The sequence below is a fragment of the Onychostoma macrolepis genome, chromosome 06 (genome assembly GCF_012432095.1).
Source record: "Onychostoma macrolepis isolate SWU-2019 chromosome 06, ASM1243209v1, whole genome shotgun sequence".
Classification (NCBI taxonomy): Eukaryota; Metazoa; Chordata; class Actinopteri; order Cypriniformes; family Cyprinidae; genus Onychostoma; species Onychostoma macrolepis.
The window spans coordinates 28,698,193-28,720,122 of NC_081160.1; the positions used below are offsets into that span (position 1 = coordinate 28,698,193).

General features: G+C 37.1%; 1 protein-coding gene across 4 annotated transcripts in view; it reads right to left on the reverse strand.

The window, feature by feature from the left end:
• Positions 1–226: 226 nt before the first annotated feature.
• The window catches only part of mtss1 (MTSS I-BAR domain containing 1), a 59,608-nt gene continuing 37,904 nt past the window's right edge, over positions 227–21,930 (reverse strand). For 3 of the 4 annotated variants that reach the window (XM_058778327.1, XM_058778325.1, XM_058778324.1), the window contains 9 exons: positions 12,892–13,049; positions 12,339–12,446; positions 12,141–12,238; positions 11,831–11,921; positions 9,261–9,371; positions 9,000–9,156; positions 8,650–8,676; positions 7,489–7,760; positions 227–4,939 (listed from right to left, as the gene is read on the reverse strand). In XM_058778327.1, coding sequence (XP_058634310.1) covers positions 4,289–4,939; positions 7,489–7,760; positions 8,650–8,676; positions 9,000–9,156; positions 9,261–9,371; positions 11,831–11,921; positions 12,141–12,238; positions 12,339–12,446; positions 12,892–13,049 — 1,673 coding nt within the window. In that variant the 3' untranslated portion in view covers positions 227–4,288. The remainder of the gene's footprint in view (positions 4,940–7,488; positions 7,761–8,649; positions 8,677–8,999; positions 9,157–9,260; positions 9,372–11,830; positions 11,922–12,140; positions 12,239–12,338; positions 12,447–12,891; positions 13,050–21,930) is intronic. The other variant, XM_058778328.1, reaches the window with a different exon arrangement.

Consider the following 21,930-nt stretch of genomic DNA (forward strand, 5'->3'; position numbering starts at 1 on the left):
CCCGCAAGGGCCTATTTTAATTTGTATTGAATAAAATGTTCTTTAGACCTGGTTGTCAATCAGGTCAGCAGTGCCGACTAGTAAATAAAGTAAGTGAGTGAAGTAATAATGTAAAAATAAATGCTAAATCCTAACACTAACCTTAAACGTTAATAAATAATATGTATAAATGAGATATGTAAATAAAGAAGATCTAACTTAATTTTTTTTAGCATAAATACAAATGCATGGATTAGAAATGAAAATATTTTGTACAGTAAATGAAACAGGGACACGTATTTCCTTTTGGACATTCTTATTTTTATAACTCATTCCATGATGTTTGAGGCTTCAGCATGACTACAGACATGAGGGACAGTAGTGGCTGATGATGACGATGTCTAAACATGGAGAGATGTTTCTCACTCACACACACACACACACACACACACACACACACAGAGAGAGAGCGCAGGGTCAAACACTCACAGCTCAGTCACCTCTGAGTCCACACAAACTTGACGTCAACAGCTTGTTCAGATTTCAAATCCAGCGCTAATTAGGGTCTGTTCATTACATAAGATTAATCTCAACCTCACTCTGCTGTAGGAGAAAAGTATATCAACTTGAGAGGAACCCAAAATCAGTTTTGTTGGAAAGGAGTTGGTACTGACATGAGTTTTTATATTAATACTCCTGGTTGTCGTGGTGTTTGATAACTGTAAACAGATTGCTATTACTATTGCTCATTGTTTTGTTTTTTTAGTTTTTTTAGGAAAAGTGTGATGCTACTCTTCAAAATGATCAGAATCACACTTCAATTCAAAAGTTTGGGGTCTGTAAGATTTTTAAAATGTTTCTGAAAAAGGTCTCTTCTGCTCACCAATGCTACATTTATTTGATCATAAATGCAGTAAAAACAGTAATATTGTGAAATATTACCACAATTTAAAATGACTGTTTTCTATTTGTGTTTCAAAATGTATTCCTGTGATCCAAAGCTGAATTTTCAGCATCATTACTCCAGTTTTCAGTGTCACATGCTCATTCAGAAGTCATTCTAATATGTTGATGTGCTGTTCAAGAAACATTACTATTAATGTTGAAAACAGTTGCTTAATATTTCTGTGGAAACAGATTACAGGACTATTTGAAAAATAGAAAGTAAAAAGAACAACTTATTCAAAGCAGAAATCTTTTGCTACATAATAAATGTCTTTACTGTAACTATTCATCAATTTAATGCATCCTTGATGAATAAAAGTGTTCATTTCTTTTTAAAAAATTCTTGCTTACCCCAAACTTTTAAACAGTATATAATTAGTATACAATTTTACCTGCCATACAATAACAATTGCATGGCAAAAATGCTAAAAACCAATCAAAAACAACAATCACATAGCAACACCCTGGTAACCACCCACATCAACAACAGATATTTCTAACGGCTTATTGCTTTAATGACTATCAAAACGTCAATGGAGAAGAGACTGGTTCACAATAATTATGTTTTTTTCACTTTAATTTGACATTCATCCCTTTCCATTGATGTTTATATAGCATACAGAATGCATCAGATCAAATGAAGGAATCAAAAAGTGAGAATGTTAACAAAAAATACCAAAAACAAACAAACAAAGTCTTAAAAAAACACTATTTTGGGTAAATTCCTTTCATTCCAACTTCCGATCTTGCAAGTTTAATATTTTTGGTCAATCTGGATGATAAATCATCGCTTTATCTCAGCAAAGAAAACTTCAACACAGATTAAACGCCTCAGACATTACTGCCCTGAGCAGCACTAATAACAATGAAGATTAGTGGAGAAACACCTCGGTCAGCTCACCTTTCAGAGTAAAACGATATTCTTTTACACTCCAGGAGCGCAGTACAACAGCTGCAAGCTAATCCTACAGTAAAAGGCCTGAGGAGCATTGTGTCAGCAGTGAACGTCTCGGGCCATGTCTAAATCACTGAAGAGAGACAAAACAATTGAGCATTCAGATGGAGAAGGGGGCGAGAAATCCTAGACACAGCTCAGACAGGTGTGAAGTAACCCTAGATTGAGAATAACCTGAAAAGTATACAAAACAAAAAACGGGGGGCAGTAAAAAAAAAAAAAAAAAAAAAAATAGAAAAAAGAACGCGGTAAGATATGAGGAAACAACTTTTGCAGCAGGAGTGAAAGTTCAAAGCGGAACTGCCAGCACGTGCGTGACAGATACGATAAATTATAAGACATCAAAAAGAGTACAGATGCCCGCGAGAGAAGCCGTCAGACTGCAGAAGTGCTTCTGGATATCAGGTTTATTACATTCAGCATCATACCGAGATGAATACTGTCCCAATTAAACCTAGACGAGCTAGAAATAATGTAATTAAACCTGTTATTAAATATGTTAAAGGCATTGGTGATGCACTTCAAGCTTGAAAGCAAACGTCCAGCATTGGCTTTCATTTAAGAAAACAGAACCACTTTAATTCTCAACATCCGAACGTTCTACACACGCTTTTGTGGTGAGCAGTTAGTAATGTTAACTTCTCATGGCGATTTTTCTGATAAAATTTGCCGTTACAATTTAAAATCTGATTAAAATGGTCTAGATTTGCTGCACTTGTTTGAAGGGCTATACAGTTTGGCCAAAAATGTTGCTGTATGACTATAAAGTAATAATAATAATTGTACTGTAAAATAAAATTATTTTTATTATGACCATTATTACTACTAAATTAAAATAGAACTGTTGTAATATTTCACTGTAAAATAAAAAGTTTAAGAACAAAATATTTTTTACAGTACAACTATAAAATAATTTAATTTTTGATGAAAACATCTCTTTTATATTAAAGCTTTTCGTTGGTTGACAACATTTTATAAGCGCTTCTAATGAAGTTTGGGAAGATGGCTGGTGCATGTCGCACTTCCAAATACACGTTATAAGCATCCTAAACTTACGAGTTCAGGTGGTGCAGATGAACAGATTTTAAGATACTGAAAACGCCGGATTATGAGTTGCTCGTGTGTAAAAGAACACAGTGCCGCGCTTCATGCTGAAACATACAGTGCCTATATTTGTTTAATTAAATCAAAGCTATTGCAATTTGATAATCGTACTCACGGTTTTAGTTAATTCATGTTTTTTTTCAGCTCCAATTAAGATGCATTAAACGATTCTTGAGATCTGAGCCTTGACATAAGTCTTTGAAAGTGAAGAGACAAGTATACCCTTCATTTCCATTGAATAAGCTTTACTTAAATTGGTGGAGGGATGGGACACTTTGATTTCAAACAAAGAAGGCAACTTGCAACAGAACAAATTCAATTTATAAACCTAATGCAACCATTCACGTTCTTTTCTGGTAATAATAAATGAGTTTAAGGAAGTTTTTTTAATTCAAAGACATACAAAAAAAAAAAAAAAAGCTGAAAGTCATGGGCCAAAAGTTTGAGGTTTTATGAATCAAGTCTTTATAAATCCTCCAGGAGAGCAGATTTATGCGCATCTACAGGGCTACAGCATCAAAGCTTTGGTAAACAAACGATTAAAAATGATTCAGAATCAAACAGGTTGAATAAATAACCACAGTGATGCCTTTGTAAGCTCTCACAGTCATAAGCAACACAAATAAGATCCACTATTCCAGTCCTTCATTCATCCACCCAATCACATCGTTCCTTCCCTTCCTCCATTCCTCTCATTGGCTGCATTCGCATCCAGTCATTGGGCGGATTAAAGGCAGTGGTGCAGTTTTCTGTTACCCTAAACTGTACAAAAATAGACGCCTAGTGCTGCTTTATCTAATTTCGAAAACAAACAAGAAAACAAAATTAATAATAATACAAGTCTTTCAATTGTTTCGCTAATATATACAGAAGTTTTTGATCTCTAACCAGAAGGCTGAGTGCTTTATTCTTGCGAATACGACATAAACAAATAACTTTAATATATCTTAAGTTCCGATACTCAATCTAGATCTCTAAATACATATATATCTGTATATATAGGTATACATATATATGTAAAGAACACAGCCTGCAGAATTAACTTTAATTTATTGAGGCAACATTCGCACAGACACTGCAAAACGGTTGTTCTTTGCGCACAGTGTAGTTAAATCGAACGTCTTTTCATGTGGCAGGAGTCGCACGTTAGTCAACAGTTTTGCCTCCACTTAAAAGCAAAACAAAAACAAAACAAAAAATACGCAAACCTCAACAATAAAAGGCATGAAAAAGTCGCTAAACGAAAAGACGGCAAAGGCAACCGTTAAAAAGTCACAGATGAATTCAAAGACTGGGAAAAGCAAATCAGTTGAGATGGTTGGGGGTGATTAAAGGCGCCGAACGGTCATTGGTAAGTGTCCGACGTAGTTTGACTCCTCTTCGGATCATACTCAACATGTCGCCTCCGCTGCCTGGATCAGGAACGCCGTCGACATGATCCACGCTACGCTGAGCGGCACTGATCTTCTCGCTTTCAGTGGGCAAGCTGGAATTGTGAGCTGCCATGTTTTGAATCTGCTGCTGATTTTGATGTTGCTGCCGTTTGAGTTTCTGCTGGAGCTCTTTTTGATGTATCTGTTGATATTGCGGCTCCTGCGGTTGGTTATAATGCTGTTGGTGATTGTACTGTTGTTGATTATATTGCTGTTGATTATATTGTTGTTGCAGCTGTTGTTGTTGATGATATTGCCTCTGTTGCTGTTGGTGCAGTGCATACTGCTGTTGCTTGCTCATTTGATACAGCGTCTCTGTGCCGCCCACTGGTGGTTGCCCAGGGAACATGGAATAGTATGGAGGCGGCATTGCACTCAGACTCTGAGTGGACGTACAGAGATTATGTCTGGTGTGGACCAGATCAGAGCCAGGTACCCTGTTACCCTGCGTCACCCCAGGAGGGCACATGGTCTCCTCACTGCCGCTTAGGCCGGCGGTGGAAACGGACGCCTTCAGTGGCACCTAAGAACAGGATGAAAGTGGTTTTCTTGTTAATTCTAGAACAATGGCAACATAACTCACTACAGGGATATATAAAAACATACAGCCTCTTTTTTGAACATGATGTTAAAAAAAAAAAAAAAAAAAAAAAAAGCTAATCAAATACATCTAAAATATTGTGAACTAGGGATGTGCCCGAAGCAGAATACCTTATTCGGAAAGGCACGGATAATGGCTTCAAAATGAATAACGAATTTATCCGAATAACAGAAAAAATATTCAGCAGACACAATCACATTAGTTAGGTCTGCGGTTGTTAAGATTTGTGCAATAATAATGCTAGTACTGCTTTGATAGCGTTTGAGACAGTTTCGTACAGATAATATCATGGTGATCATTGTGTTTGTCTAACGAATGTGGTCTCTTCAGCAATAAACTATCCGCACGCTCCTTTTTTGATTGCTGCCTGTCAGTGCCGGCGAAGCAGTGTTGCCAGATATTGCTACAAAAAAAACATACACAACCAATCTCCTGAAAAATGCACCAAAATAAGTTTAAATCTTGTATTTTGCAAATAGGATAAAGAATCTCTAACCTCAACCTTCATCTTCCCAGTTTATTAATGCCCTAATTACTTTATTAACGCTGTTACATTAAATATTAAAACAATTCCAGTGACACTTATACCAACTAGATCTGGCAACATGGCAGACCGGAGTGGAGGCTGCACTTGTGCCAAGCTCCTTCACTCCTGTGTTTCACAGCTGCTACGAGTCAGCCACATGAATTTATTCAGCGACATGATTTTAAATATTTTTTCATGTTTATAAATTTTATTTTTGAACATGAAACATTTACGGAGGTCTGGACCTCATAGCTGACTATGGGCCTGGATGTGTAAAGTGAATGAGTGTAAACTAGCCTATATGAATGAAATGAGCGCAAATCAATAGCCGCGTTGGGGTCTATGCGCGTCTCTCAGAAATCAGAGCTTTGTCTGGAGTTAGATCAACTCAACAAAAATATCCTAAAAACGGTCCTAACTTCAAACCTTTTCGAAATCCAACTGTAAAAACGCATTACATTAGCCCTTTTCGTGAATGGCATTACATTTAATTACACAAAATGAAGAAAAGCGATGTTTGATCAAGGCTTTTGGAGGGTCCAAATGATTTGTTGCGCTCTGTTGATAAAATACTCGTAAATGACGACAGACTCCCGCAACACATGATCTCTAAGTTACTTCAAGTTGAAGCGAGCTTTATTGTCATTCTGCTACGAGTACTGAACACTTTCTTTCCATTTCTATGGTTTTTTTTTTTAAGCTTCTTTTTTTTCTACTAGTGCTCTTTTTTAAGATTGTGGATGCTTGTCTCTTAACAAATTTGTACACAAAGTTTCACTGGAAAACAAGAAGAATAAAGTTATTTTTCTTTTTTGATCAACATTTTCTGTAGTTTTAAATAGAAGATATTTACAAAGTTATAATTATAATAAAAAAAGAATACTTTCTTTAGTTATACAAGGCATATTTGTTAAATGAAAACTACGAATCGAACAGATTTGCATTTAAAATGGTATTTTCATGTAAATTGACGAACTTCCTGTTTAAGCCACGCCCACTTCCGGATCCATCCGAATACAGATACAAATAATAGCTCCGCTGCACACCCCTATGTGTGAACACTGTACAAAATCAAATTGCGATTTCTTTCAGAACTTGAAATATAAAGGAATTTCACTAAGAATTAAAAAGATTCCAATTTAAATTAATACAGGATTTGATTCTTATTTAATTTTAGAGTCTTAACGGATCAGAACCCTACTTTTATTTCATTACTTTAAAACAGACATACTTCAATAGATTAATAATAATATACTGGATATACACTACCATATAAAAGTTTGAGATTGGCAAGATTAAAAAAAAAAAAAAAAAAAATCTTGCGCTAATCAAGGCTGCAATGATATGATAAAAAAAAAAAATACAGTAAAAACAGTAATGTTAATTATTATTACAATTTAAAATAACCAATCTATTTTAAAAATGTAATTTGCAAAGCTGAATGTTCAGCATCATTACTCCAGTCTTCAGTGTCACATAAACCTTCTGAAATCATTCTAATATGCTGGAAAACAGGACATTTTTCAGGATTCTTTTTGAATAGAAAGTTCAACAGGACAGAATTGATTTATTTTAAAATTATAAATGTCTTTCACTTTACCTTTGATCAATTTAATGTATTCTTGGAGAATAAGTTTTAGTTCTTCTTTAATAAAAAAAATAAATAAATACTGACCCAAAACTTTGAACAGTAACATAAGTGCATTAAAATCCAGAAAAAAAATAAAATAAAAAAAATTATGTCCTATGTGGGCATGAGGGATAAATCCTTTTTGCAGTTGTAAAAGTTATTTGAGGAACTGTGTGTTTGAAAATAATACTACGCTGGAATAAAAAAAAAAAATCCCAATCATTCAAGATATTCTAGATATTCCAGCAGGTCTCGTTTACACTGTTTAAGCATTTTCTGAGTAGAGTTTGTGTGTGTAGTGAATAGATGAAAGACCTGTGGTGTGGAGATGGGGATAGGCACTCCTCCACTAATGGTCCCACGGCGGATGTTGGGCTTGCTGGAGGGTTTACGGCGGATGGTGGCTGTGTGGGGTCCTATTGGCTCCGGATCCATAAGCAGACTGACAGTAGATGCTGGCCTCTTGCTTTGAAACATTTTACGGTAATTGAGACTCAAGTCGCTGTTGCGAGGAATTGTGGAAGATTTATCAAATTCAGACTGGCTGTGGGCGTCCTCGCCTCCATGCAGGGAGATGTAGTCATAGTCTGAAAGAGAGAGAAACACAAAAAGAGGAGAGTCACACACCGTGTTAATGCTGAATGATAGCAGTTCTATATTGTTTAGAAGAGAAAAATAATGAAATTCAAGCAGAAATTACATATGCAGGGAGTGACAGTGGAAGAAAACACAACAGCTGTTCATTGTCTCAAAATGTCAGGGTTAAACAATAAAGATGGCCCAACGTTATGAGAGTGTTTCGAACAGGACAGTGCATGGGTTTTTATACCTTGCAAACTTGTGTGATGTTTTTAACACTGTTGAAAGGTAGCATTATCTAGTTGTTCAAATTTGAATTAGTAAGATGTTTAAATTAAACCTGCAAATGCATTTTATATATTTTAAATAGGTGTGCATGTATATATAATAATAATAAAAAATATATATATACTTTAATTTTGAAATAATGGACTAGCAGAAGGGAAAATTATGCAAATTTAAGATGCATATACAATTTTTTAAATAAGTATCCTAAAATAAAAAAATATATAAATACAATTTTAAAAAATCATATTAATTAATTGCACTAAATCGACAGCCCTTAAAATGGCTGCATGAAGACAACAGTACTAGATTATCTCCTAAAAAATAAATAAAACAGACAAACAAAAGCTCTGTTTAAGAGTGTGTCTTTCAATTAAACTCAGGCAACATGAGAAGATGGACACCAGACTTGACAACGGACGAGATGCCACTAGTTAGATCTCATGGTTGCACGCACTCAGATCTTACGCATACAGATAACACTCTTTCAACAAAGGCACGCCTGCAATATGACATGGATTCCCTAAAATCAAGACATTTAATGTTGTTTATTATTGGCACATGATCACAATGAGAATAATCAAATCTATGCAATGACATTCAGAAACCTACCATATAGAGGAGGTTCTTTCTTTACCGCTGTAAAAGAACAATAAAGTACATTTAACATATATACAAAGGCCCAAAAACACGCACTTTGGACAGCAATCTAAGCCTGTGATTTGTGCAAGCACATCAGAATTAGTCTAAAATATATAAAACACATCTGATGTGCACACAAACCACAAGTCAGATTACTGTGTTGAGAGTAAAAAAGGGTTAAATTGCTATACAAAAACACAAAGGAGAAAAAGATGTCTAGATTGAGCACTGTTTATAATCTCTCCAAGATGTGTGCAAAGAAGGAAAATGATAGAACAGAAACAGCTCATGCATGTGAGTGTACATACAAGCATACTGACCATGCTGCGAGGGAATGGTGTCTTCTGAGCACGACGGCGTGGTCGTCTGGGTGCTGTATCCGCTGGAGCAGTGCAGGGAATCTCGGCTGGTCCGAGGAGCTTCTGAATTAAGCCCGCCTCCAAGAGTAAGAGCCAGCTGCTCCCTGGCTGACTGTGGCTACGGACAGGAATGAGAGCCAATCAGAGGCCAGTAGAATCAAAGGGTGCATAAAATTCACTTTTTTGCTTAGAAATCATTTCTGCGTAAAAATGAGCATGTACCTTGCCCGAGGTGGACAGTGTCCTGGCTCTCTCCTCATGCCCGCTGTAACCTTTGTGCAATGGGGGCATGGAGGTCCCGTTCTCTGTGCCTGGAGAGATCTGGCCTTTCTCCTACACAAAAATATACTCTGTTAGTTCATCTCAACATAGTAAGTAACAAAAGACACTATGACACACTGTAGTCACTAGGTAATAAGGATTTAAAGCCAACATGAAATGTTGTTAGCACATCAATTTATCATGATGTGACATGAATAAACAATAAATTAAAATATAGGGCGTGACTTAATTTGATCCGGTAGGAAATTTGTGGATCATGAAAAATGGGCGTTCCTGATCTGAATGCAAGTTTGCAGAGCATTGTGGAAGTTTTTTAACCAGGATATGGAGATTATGTTCACCCACCAAATGGTAACATAATGGTTCTTTTTAAAACATTTTTACAATTATGTTCTTTTTACCATTATTTGCTACTATCTCAGAACCCTTTATTCCAATAATGTTAACTCTTTTCCCACAATTGACGTTTCACATAATTTATGACATCTTTATAATGCAAGCTTTGGATTTTTTTTTTTTTCATTGTACAACTGAAGTTCAATGGAAGAAAAAACAAATGCGCAAATATATATTTTTTCTCAGATTGTTGATGTTGATAAAGAATGAATCAATTAGAAAAAATTATGTTCCTAAAAATATATTTTTTTCTGTTCCTAAAAATATTTTATATTTTATAAAGGCTGCATTACCTAAAACAGTAGCATGAATCCTAAACAGCTACTCTGCCATTGAAAGGCGACCAGAAATGTTTGTAAACAGTTAGTTTTGATTTCATGTTGACTTTATTGATGGTTTACGTGTAGAAAAGTTAGCCTGTCAGAGCATGCAGGTTTTTCGTTATAGATATGCAAACTGGTTAATGTGTTTGTTTTAAAGACATATTATATTCAAAAACAGAAATTAAAAACAAAATGAATTAAAATTGCTTCTTTCTCCCTGCGTAAAATGATAAAGTGTCCCTCTAAATGGCCTGCAGAGGGCGCTGTCTACCTTCACAGACACAACCTCCACACATGCACAATGACAAACACAGAAGAAAACCACCAGGGGTAAGTGTCCAGTAGCACATGCAACAGTAATGAGTCCATTCACAGTCACACACAGCACTACACTGAGTCTATGCTCACAGTGCTCCTGTGCCGGAGGTGTTGGCCACGGTGGCCCGTGCGAGGGATTGTGGGAGAATTCCCCTCGCTGAGAGAGCGAGCGCCTTCCTCCCCTCCGACCAGGAGGAGAGGACTGCGTGAACGCTGGGAAATGGAGGTGAGGGGCAGAGAGGAGTGGAACAAGAGAAAGATGAGATTAGACCAATCCAAGCCTCCATCAAAATCCAAACCCCCCTAGACTTCATTCAAAATGTCGAAAGTAAATGATCTCGGGTATTCTATTCAGTGCCTGATCACATAATATGGACGAATTTAAAGCAAAACCACTGGTTGATTTTGAGATTTTGGGCTATTTTGCTTCCATAACAGACTAGTGGAAAGAAAACACCCAAAACAGACATTTAAGTGTTTATTTTATTATACTTTATCTATTTGGTCTGTAGATTTCAATTACAATACATATCTTTCTTTCATATTTCAGAAATCAGTTCAGCGATACACACACCAAACTTTACTTTTTGGCAGAAATAGAAATAGATGCCCAAAGTATCCTCTTGAAACAAGAATTTTGAACTTGGCTTTGTCCAATGTTCATATTTCTGTTCTGGAAATCTATGCAAATAGGTGCATTTTTTATTATATTTGCCGAATTTACTTATTTAAACAACATTTTAGAAAACTTATTAATGAACTGGGAAAGTATGGTGATATCTAATAATCAAAAATGTAACCCTATTAACCTGTGCTTTCTTGCTTTAACATTTCGGTGTGTTTTCATATTATAATTAACTTGTAGGTCAGACTGATAAACTAGCATACCACATAATCATAGCAAACTGTATTATAATTTAGTGTTCTGCTAGTATAATTGCTTCTTTTTTTGTAAAACACTGAATTGTATAATAAAACTGTATAATTGTGTCAAACTTATTTATTACCATGCATTTCATGTCACTATTTTAAGTATCACAACAGTGAAATACTACCTTATTTCCATTACACTTGCACTGTAATACCAGACAAGCTTCATTAAATCTCTTATATTATTTGCACTGAAGTTCTGTCCAATTATGATGTACTGTAAACTACACTAAACCTACAAACTACATTAAATCTTCTATTTTAATTGCACTGAAGTACTGTCCAATTATGATTGTGTATTGATGCTCAATTTGCTGATTTGATCTTGGGGTCCAAGAGGTTGGATTTTGAGAAGGTCTGGATTACGCACCACAGCAAACTGCAGGCTGTGATGGTGCTTACAGCCGTATGCGTTTCTTTGGGCTGAATGAGGCTGTATGTGTGTTCTGAGTGACACATTATTCAAACTATTTGGGTTTCTTAGGGTTAGTATACCAGTTGAACTAGGTATGTTTTGTGTTGTGGTGCATGTATCCGTGATACCTGTGTTGTGTCTGGTGCTCTCAGATGAAGCCCATCTACTGCGCTGGAGATGGAGTCCAGAGATGGGACATGACGCACAGAGGTGTAGTTACTGAGTGAGAGAGAGTTTATAATGATTATTTACAATAATGCACAATTGTTTGTTACATGAGTTTCAAATTCGGGGGAAAAATAACATGTTAAAAAAATAAAAACAAAAACACTACAATATTAATATAATATATATTATCAGTAATTCAAATAACATTTTCTAAGGGCAAGTTAGCTAACAGTTCTCGCAACAAACATTTCTTCCTGACACCGAACTCACCTGCTGATGCTGCTCTTGCGTGACAACGTGTTGCTAGGAGAAGCGGGTGGAGTCTGATACGAGTAGCTGTAGTCTGAGCCTTTCAGATCAAGAATAACCTGCATAAACAAAACCAGACCAGAAAGTCAGAAATCAAGAACATGCACAGCTCTACAGATCAAACAGACATAATGTGCCTGATTAGAATCCATGCAGCACCTGTTCACTAGCAGGAGGCAGTGTGTTGGGATCAGCCGTCAGGTTGCCAAGATCTTCTAGAATTGTCTGCAAGTGGGTGACTTCACCAAGCATGCTTATCTCCTCATCCTGACAATACAAAGAAAAAAAAAGAAGAAAAAAAATGATGTGACAATATTAAGCAGAATACATTTTTTTATTATTAAATCATTAGGGACTTTCCCCCCAAATTCTAATAATTCTAATGCATTCTGATGTTTAATTGTAACACAGTAATGAGAATCATCCTGTTTAATAAGAAACAGCATCAGCCATCAAAACAAACCACAACCACAATATTTAAGTATTATACAGTTAAAAAACACAAATCAAATTTTTGTTAAAATGTTATGATTTAAGTTGTCCTTGTTACAGTTTAAATACACATTTAAGTACTGAGTAATATTAATTAACTACATGTACTTACTATATGATTAGGGTAAGGATTAGGGTTTGGCTTAGGGATACTTGCATGTAATTATGCATAGATAATTGTTGTCTAAATAAGTAAATAAGAGTCTGTTCAGACACTCACCAGGACAGGTTTGAGCATTGTGACGAATGAGCAGAATCTTCCTCTTTCCTCGACAAGTGCTCGACACACGGCTCTCTTCTCAGTCTCCTCTAGAACTGCGTAGCGTGTGTTGACGTCCTGAAGAGCGCTGTCCAGCTGCATCCGCACCTCGTCTTTACCTACACAAAACACAAATGACATTTCAATTTTAAATTATATTAATACTAACTTTTTATTGTTTAAATTAAATGCACATTTATATTAAAAGTAATATTAAAGAATTAACTATATCTGAAATAAAGAACAAATATTAGATTTAAAAAAAAAACTAATTGAAAATTAAAATAGTAATATTTAAATACTTTTATAACATTATAAAGGCAACACTGAATGCAAAACAGCTTTGTCTTGCTGATATTTGAAGGATGGAATAACTATGCCTTGTAGTTTAATGCTAAAACATATGTTGTTTTCAACCACTAGGAGGCAGTACAGTTTCTATAAACACTTAATACACCATGCAAATATGTGCTGCAGTGCTAATAGGTGTTCTAAGAGCCTGGCTGTGCAGATTTCATAGGTCATTCGCGACCAGGCGTGACGACGGATCTGGGGTCTCTGGTAATGGCACACAGGTGGACTGTATGGTGTGCATGTGTTCTTGTGTTGCATTTAAATCCCAGCTGCCACTGAGAGCCCCTTACATTCCATAGTAGCTGCTAGATAATACTACTGCATAGCAGTGTTCAACCATTAAGGCTGTTTTTAATGACTAACATTGATATCTAGATTCTTTGGTGCTGGGCAGCTAATATAATGCAGCTTAATGATAGAAAATAAGATTTACCAAACACTCTAAAAATCATGCAGAAAAACATGAACGTGCAAACACAATGATACAAGTTTACAAGAAAGCTAGGAAAAACAATGCAAAGTGTTTAATAGAAGAACATAGCTGAGTGATTTTTAATTATGATATGATGACTGCCTCTGTCTCCTGGCGCTTTACTGATGAAATGCAATGGGAGAAATGTGAGGTTAATCACATTTAGAGGTTTGTTTACCTCATGCCAGCACACACCACGTGAGCAGCTTTAAACACATGACCTGGTCTTTTCCTCTGTTTTTCATCTCTCAGTAGATGCATCACCCCCAACACATCTCATCTAAATGAATAGTTTATTTGCTTTTGCAATCACATTACTGCATTTTTGGACTGCGTATGCGAGTGTGCATCAGGGTCAGAAATGAACTTTTCCATTAAGGGAATTCATTTCTCATTTCACTTTAATGGTGCCAGCCACCTATATTAATTGTCCAGGGGCATTTTTCCCCCTTATCTTAAATTTGGGGGGCATTTTTGCCCCAAGTCATCAAGTTCTCACCCATGCATAAACGGGATGAGCAATATATTTTGATATTCAATCCTAATTTTATATTGTCCATCAACAAATATATAATGCAAATTTAATATATTGCTCAGTCCTACAGTCTTAACAATAAAGGTTCTTGCCAAATGCACAAAAAGTCCTTTATAATGGAAAAAAAGGTTCCTTAGATTATTAAAAGGTTCTCCACGCTTCATGGTCATTTTAAGAACTGTTTACTGAAAGGTTCTTTGGGGAACCAACAATGGTTCTTTTAATGGCGTCACTACAAAAGCCACCTTTTAGAACCTGTATGTATGTGTTTATGGGTGACTCGCAGCTCTTCTCCGTCTCAAAAATACACACGGCTACATTTTCAACATTCCACCAACAGGAGAGCATTCTGACAGCTGTGTGCAGTACATTCAGACGCATACACACTGATCCCATTGTCCCCACTGCTAACAATAACCTCAGGTGTCCTTTGTGACACCTGATCTTCTGCACTCCAAGCTGGCAAGCAAGACAAATGTACAGTTACTTTCACAGGCACAACAAGTTTTTTCAGACATTTATAATGATGTTACATTAGATAAAGACTACAATGATATGCTGGGATCATGCTTAGATTACTTGACCTGGTGAATACTACTTCATCTCAATGTCCCACTAGACACTTTTAAGTTGGAGAAAAACTGAGAATGGGACATTTGTACAATTTCAATTTACCATATTTTAGTTAAGAGAACAGAATCCTCACAATAAGGTTCATTAGCATTTAGAGAACACCTCTTGAGTCTAGATTGCATTTTAATTGAATAACAGAATCAGATCCACAAGCGTTGCACAAGAGGCACAGCACAGTGAATCTAAACAACCTCTGCAAATCCGTTTAAGTGCCGAGTATGCATTTTTAGGATTTAAGCAATTCTCGTCAGTGTTGCGGAACTCAGTTAAGTCCTTTGACCTGCCAGGCAGAGACGTGATCCCTGGTGCTTGAGTACATTGACCTTGTGCTGGATTGTGTCACCGTATGTGTGTTTAGATGCTCTTAGACCATTACACCTTCAAACACAGCCTAAAGTGAAGGCTGAAAGAAACCTGGTTGGGTAGGACAGCTTTGGGATGGGGTCATCTTCAGTTTAAAGGGCAAAGGTCAGTAGGTATGTTGATAAATCCCACGCCTGTCTGAAAGACAAATGGCTTAGGAAACATGCAGCTATAATCTGAAATATGTTACAGGAGCCTGTTTTGTGTTAACAGAATGTGTTAAAGAGAGTGTTTCCAACACAGAGAAATGTGAAAGAGAGTGATAACCCCTCAGAACACATTAACGTCACCCTAGAAACAGCATAGCAACATACTAGAAACCACTAAGATGACTTCAGGCTAGCAAAAACATTTAGCAGGTGATACACCACAACCATAAATGAGTTGCTTTGAGTCAGCTACTAGGACACTGCCTAAAGAACTGCATAGCAACACCCTGACAACCGCCTAAAACACTGGCATCATGAAGAGTTTTGCACTGGCAAGTACCACTCAAATCTTCTTATGAAAAAAAACAATTATAAATGAATTATTTATTAATAATATACAACAAATATTATTTAATAAATAATTTTATATTAAAGGGATAGTTCACCCAAAAATGAAAATTTGATGTTTATCTGCTTACCCCCAGGGCATCCAAGATGTAGGTGACTTTGTTCCTTCAGTAGAACACAAACAAAGTTTTTAATTCAAACCTGAGCGCGTTCACAACTGTATTTATAGCATTTATTTACCTCTGATCCACCGCAATGTTCAGCTGTCCTGAGCACGTTCACAACATCCGGCGCGTGATGCGTCAACATGCTCTGGCATAGCAGACGCATGCGCAGAAGCGATCTTAACAATGAGTGACGTATACGTGCGACAGATTGCTTCCACACATGCGTCTACTATACCAGAGCACGTTGACGCGTCACGCGCCGGATGTTGTGAACGTGCTCAGGACAGCTGAACATTACGGTGGATCAGAGGTAAATAAATGCTATAAATACTGTTCAGTTTCTTGCACAGACCGATTGTTACGTGTCTTAACACCTCAATGTATCGTTACAAGCCGCAGGGTTTTATTTGGTTTTGTCTGTGTATGTTTTTTTGACTCTCAAAGCCGTGAGTCCCATTGACTGCCATTATATGACTGACAGACTGCAACGGTTGGAGTTAAAAATCTTCGTTTGTGTTCTACTGAAGAAACAAAGTCACCTACATCTTGGATGCCCTGGGGGTAAGCAGATAAACATCAAATTTTCATTTTTGGGTGAACCATCCCTTCAAAAATGTTAATTATCAATAATCTATGCGAAATGTATTTTATATAAAGTAGAAGCAAGTGGAATGACCCATGCACATTTCAGAAAAGTAACACAGCTTTAGTGTTTAGTTCATTTGAGCCGTTTAAACACAAAAACAAACCTTGATGGGAAAATAACCCAGAGCCATTCAGGCAAAGGTGTGTGCCACAGAGACATTCCCTGAGGTCTAGAAATCCAGAGCGGTTGGAAGATATGATGTCATGAGCAGACACCTTCTCTCCATAAACACATACAGGAGGCACGTGTGCAGGTTTTCTGTGAGAAGTAGGGCAAAGGAACCTTACTGATGACGATGGTTAGCCTCCACCTAGTAGGTGGTACTGCACTGGATCTGTGACTAAGGGCCCTCGATGATTTCATTTTTAAACGAGTGCACAGCAACATGTGAATATACCTGGCCTGTATATAATTTAACATACTAGGCCTAAATAACGCAAATAAAAAGAGGAAATCATTTATCTATGTATTAAAACTGAGATGAAATACAAACAAATTCTAGACGTTTAAAACTATTTAATTCATATTTAAAAATGTAGTCAATTCAGACGCCAGAAAGTCCAGAGCACTGGATCGTCATGCCATCTCAAACACAGCAGTAACGGCATTGGAATACTAATGTGCATGAGTTTTAATAATTCATATCCAATGCTCTTTTTCTTCACAGTCCCCACACAGACGGGTCCAAATCTTCAGAGCTGTCTGCCTCCGTAGACCTCTGAGAAACACAAATGTAAGCTATAATGATGAATGAGCACTCCGAGACGCATCATAGGTCTAGACGCCATATTTATTTTCATTTTCTCACCATCTGTGAGCATTATGGTAGTAAATCAAACAGCGCTAGGAGGGGTTTATGGGTGTGCTGTGGTGATATAAAAATGCTAGCTTCTGAATCACTTATGCGAACACTTAATTCGGCCTCTATCTTATGATTCAGACTGTGTCAGGACAAGGCCATGTTTTCTTCATTCAGCTGCAGATGACTAACATCACAGTAAAGGGCTCTCTTAGTGGGAGGTACTGCAGATAAAAGTGATAAAAAATTTTATTGGAAACTTAACATTTTTTTTATACAAGCAGTCTGCCAGAGAATTACTAATGAATTTGAACAAGATCTCTCATGTAAATATCCCCAAAGAAATGCATCCAGCCTTATACAGATTTCCCTTTAGTTTTCAGGCTTTATAATCAGTAAGTGGCTGATAAAACCAAAAGACACACTGGATCTGAGGTCACATTACTCCTAAATACAAGACAAGGCAGATCATGCAGCAGCAGCAAGCAGAACCCTTCCATATGAAAGGGAGTGTATGACCACAGGGTGTTTTCCCAATGTTGGGAAAGATGACATGCCAATGGAAGGAAGGATGGGGGATCTCTTTCCTCTTTTTGAGTTTGTCTGGCCTTGAGCTATGAGCTATTCTGGTGACAATGTTCAGACAAAAACTGCTCATTTCCTCAAATGCTATTTTTCCCCTTAAAATTAAAAAAAAAAAAAAAAAAAAATGCATACAATCACATTCCAACCACCTTCACAACAAAACAAAACTAAAACCCTTCATATAGTCCCTCCAGTGTCACATGATTCTTCAGAAATCATTCTAATACGCTGATTTCATGCTTAAGAAACTGTTGTACTACTTAATATTTTTATGGAAACCTTGTTTTTTTCTGAATTGTTGGAAGAGTTCAAAACAACAGCATTTATTAGAAATATTAATCTTTTGTGACAGTGTAATGTCTTTACTGTCACTTTTGATCAATTTAATCCATCCTTACTGAATAAAAGTAGTGCTGCCAAACAATTAATCGCATCCAAAATGAAAAAAAATTACAACATAATGTGTATGTACTGTGTATATTTCTTATGTATACAGTATCTCACAGAAGTGAGTACACCCCTCACATTTTTGTAAATATGTTATATCTTTTCATGTGACAACACTGAAGAAATGACACTTTGCTACAATGTAAAGTAGTGAGTATACAGCTTGTATAATAGTGTAAATTTGCTGTCCCCTCAAAATAACTCAACACACAGCCATTAATGTCTAAACCGCTGGCCACAAAAGTGAGTACACCCCTAAGTGAAAATGTCCAAATTGGTCCCAATTAGCCATTTTCTCTCCCCGGTGTCATGTGACTCATCAGTGTTACAAGGTCTCAGGTGTGACTGGGGAGCAGGTGTGTTAAATTTGGTGTTATCGCTCTCACTCTCTCATACTGATCACTGGAAGTTCAACATGGCACCTCATGGCAAAGAACTCTCTTGAGGATCTGAAAAAAAGGATTGTTGCGCTACATAAATATGGCGTAGGCTATAAGAAGAATGCCAAGACCCTGAAACTGAGCTGCAGCACGGTGGCCAAGACAATACAGCGGTTTAACAGGACAGGTTCCACTCAGAACAGGCCTCGCCATGGTTGACCAAAGAAGTTGAGTGCACGTGCTCAGCGTCGTATCCAGAGGTTGTGTTTGGGAAATAGACGTATGAAGATGATGCAAAAGAAAGCCCGCAAACAGTTTGCTGAAGACAAGCAGACTAAGGACATGGACCAGGTGAAGAATACAAAGTCAAGTGTGTCTTGCCTTCAGTCAAGCATGGTGGTGGAAGTGTCATGGTCTGGGGCTGCATGAGTGCTGCCAGCACTGGGGAGCTACAGTTCATTGAGGGAACCATGAATGCCAACATGTACTGTGACAAACTGAAGCAGAGCATGATCCCCTCCCTTCGGAGACTGGCCCGCAGGGCCAACATGATAACGACCCCAAACACACCTCCAAGACAACCACTGCCTTGCTAAAGAAGCTGAGGGTAATGGTGATGGACTGGCCAAGCATGTCTCCAGACCTAAACCCTATTGAGCATCTTTGGGGCATCTTCAAATGGAAGGTGGAGGAGCGCAAGGTCTCTAATATCCACCAGCTCCGTGATGTCGTCATGGAGGAGTGGAAGAGGACTTCAGTGGCAACCTGTGAAGCTCTGGTGAACTCCATTAGGGCTGGTCCGAATACCGAATTTTTTGAGCTTCGAAGCTTCGGTAGTAATCAACACCGAATATTCGAAGCTTCGAAGGGAGGGGGCTGAACATATTCTTCTGTCTAATAAAGGCAGGAATCTCTTTGTGTCTGTCTGTCTGTTTGCATTTTTATTATGTCGAGAACCGTTCATCCAATCGACTTCATGCATGGCGGGCGTGTTGCTGCGGACCCAAGGGAGTGCTGTGTGGCATTTTGGTGCAATATGGACACGCTACACGTTCAGAATTAATAAACTTTTAATAAACTACGGAACAGCATGAACCGGAAGCGGTGCACCTCACGCAGGCAGGGCTTAAATGCTCCGAGAACGGACACTGCACTAGTGATACAAACCAGACAGGTCTGTTAAGAGCAATACTTTTAATAAGGTAGCCTAACATTTTTCTAATAAACAAATCACTCCCGAATCAGAAATTAGCAGCACAGTAATTACACCGCAAAGGGTAGGCTATTTAAATGAAAGAAGAACGAAAGATAAATGAACGACGTTCAACGAACTGTAATAAATAAAGAACATGGTAGAATACTTTCAATAACAGCATCACACATTTTAATTAATTAATGAACAGTTTAAATAAAATAATTTTTTTCTGACTGCCTTATATTCGCAAGTATTTTCCAAGCAAATTAAGTGCATGTTTTTATCATATGTAAAATTACTGATTAACATGGTGGATAAAAGCAGCTCGTTTTTTTACACCAACAATCTACTTACAGAACTGATTTTTCAAACTTGATGTGCTGTTGTGGTAGGCCAGTTTCAAATCGCATATATTTGGCACACTGCCTTTGTCTTGTCCTCACTCAATTTAAAGTACTCCCACACAGCTGAGGTCTTTGGCATTTTTGTCTTCTCAAAAATGAATCTCTGAATCATGACGTTCACTCATGGGTAATTCATATTCAAGCGCGAATGAGAACTGTTTTGCGGGGGATGCCAGGTGTTAAAAGATAAAGAAAAAAAAAAAAAAAAAAGAATATTCGAATCTCAAAATTGAAAATCGAATGCTAACCCACCGAATGAATATTCGACTATTCTGGTCCAGCCCTAAACTCCATGCACTGGAGGGTTAAGGCAGTGCTGGAAAATAATGGTGGCCACACAAAATATTGACACTTTGGGCCCAATTTGGACATTTTCACTTAGGGCTGTACTCACTATTGTGGCCAGCGGTTTAGACATTAATGGCTGTGTGTTGAGTTATTTTGAGGGGACAGCAAATTTACACTGTTATACAAGCTGTACACTCACTACTTTACATTGTAGCAAAGTGTCATTTCTTCAGTGTTGTCACATGAAAATATATAATAAAATATTTACAAAAATGTGAGGGGTGTACTCACTTCTGTGAGATACTGTATATAAATACACACACATACATGTATATATTCAAGAAAAATGTGTTAAGTTTATACATGTAAAATATTTATATATAATATCAATTATATGAATATATACACATGGAAATATTTTCTAAATATATACTGTATGTGTGTGTATTTATACATAATACATATACACAGTACACACACATATATTATGTAAACAAATTGTTTTTATATGGATGCGATTAACCGCAATTACTCATTTGACAGCACTAAATAAAAGTATTAATTTATTTCTTAAATCTTACTAACCGCAAACTTTTTATATAATCGAGGGGTGAGAACCAGAAGGGCGTAAGTAACATTTTTGGTGAAATGGAGATATATACATCAAATGAAAGTTCTTAATGAGCTCTTTCTACTGGCAAAAGTGCTGTCATCCATGAGTGTACAAATTTGTATTATAAACATTTGAAATCAGTACACAAAGTCAGATCAAACTATGGTAAAATTTTTGTTTTGGCTCTCCTGTAAAGTTGGTGAAATGTCACTTACGCCCTTCTGGTTCTCACCCCTCGATATATATAGCTTCATTATTTATTAGGAAGGGGCTCCTCGGCAAGGAAATGATCATACATGAGGGTCCTTGGCACCAGAAAGCTTATAAATCATAAAATGGTGTTCGATCAGGGGTTATGTACGAGCACACAGAAAATGCAAAAGTCATTTTATCACATCCTCTGGAAATGTTGAGTAAGCGTTTGCATGAGGGTGGATGCAGAATATAGAGCAGTGGGAGTGTTGACCCCTCATACAGACCAGAGCAGAAGTGAAGAGTCAGTCTCTTACTGCTGCCCACACACATGCACACACAGCTGAAGCAGACGACACCCACCATAATGACAGACAGAACACATCTGCATACACATTTATCTCTCTCGCTGCTTCTATTCCATGTATTC